This window comes from Penaeus monodon, chromosome 24 (assembly GCF_015228065.2).
Source record: "Penaeus monodon isolate SGIC_2016 chromosome 24, NSTDA_Pmon_1, whole genome shotgun sequence".
Lineage (NCBI taxonomy): Eukaryota > Metazoa > Arthropoda > Malacostraca > Decapoda > Penaeidae > Penaeus > Penaeus monodon.
The window spans coordinates 24,122,149-24,123,227 of record NC_051409.1 but is presented as its reverse complement, the minus strand read 5'-3'; the positions used below and the strand labels follow the sequence as shown (position 1 = coordinate 24,123,227).

At 35.5% G+C, this 1,079-nt stretch overlaps 1 protein-coding gene across 1 annotated transcript in view; it reads left to right on the top strand.

Annotated features, from left to right (window-relative positions):
- LOC119589000 (spermine oxidase-like) overlaps positions 1-1,079 on the top strand; it is a 29,633-nt gene that overhangs the window by 18,459 nt on the left and 10,095 nt on the right. Inside the window, exon 5 of the mRNA XM_037937596.1 lies at positions 131-272. Within this exon, the coding sequence (XP_037793524.1) occupies positions 131-272 (142 nt within the window). The remainder of the gene's footprint in view (positions 1-130; positions 273-1,079) is intronic.

Sequence of the window (1,079 nt, the reverse complement as noted above, 5' to 3'; positions counted from 1 at the left end):
TATATACACACTGTTATGACTGTTGTGGTGTACGACAATGCTTCTGAGGCACTTGTCTTGTGTTACGACAGATGCGTGTTAATCTTTGTGTATATATTCATGTAAATTTGTTTCCATATACTCTTTCTAGATTTTAGGCTCAGAACACAGTCCGGAGCGACTGCTGATATAAACGGATATGATGCGGCCAGCAGCATCTACGAGAAATGCGAAGCGAACTCTGTCCTCAAGAAGTATCACAAGTTCGGCTACGGCAAATGCTATGCGGACAGGTAAAACAATACTTTAATCATCGTTTACCCTAAATTAACAAGGAATTTTCAGCAACGACAAAAATTATGGAAAATTAATTAGGGTTTTACTGCCAAATGAACATCGATAGATTTGTATAATCCTACAAGCGCGCACATGCATGCTCGCGGCTGAGACACTGAATTGAATTTCTGAATTTGAATGTTTATTTAGTCAAAATTTTATAAGTTGGACAGTTTATTGACAAAAATAACTGCAGTGAAGTTGGTTGAGCCTTTCGAGAGCAATATGTACCATCATCAAATTCAAAATTTTACTTAAGATAGACTAGAAAATATCAAGAAAAGATTTGTAGAAAAAAAGTGAACCAATAAACTAGATATAAAGCACTATTATTCATAATCATAAGCTAAACCAAATAAGAAATGAAGACATCTACTCGATAGAACAACAGCATGAAGTTTGTATTATACACAATTTCTTGAGTTTTCTTAATTAAGAACTGGTGACATGATTATATTGTGGCAATGTAAAGGGAGAGTATATTCTATATATTACACCCCCATACGATATCGCAGTTTTTGACTGCGAAGATCGAGGCTAACGAAGTAGATTTTCATTCCTCAGATCATAATTTACATTGTGCCGTATTATAAATTCTTGACTGTTAGTGTTATAGCCATATAAAGATTTGAAAACGTACAGGGCACTGCAGTATATGTTTACGACATAGAATTTCAAAATCTTCCCGTTATGTTTCCACACGGGGAGTATTAGTTTTAAAATCTGCGCGAGAGCAGGACCCCGGTTTGGTAGGTGTGCATATT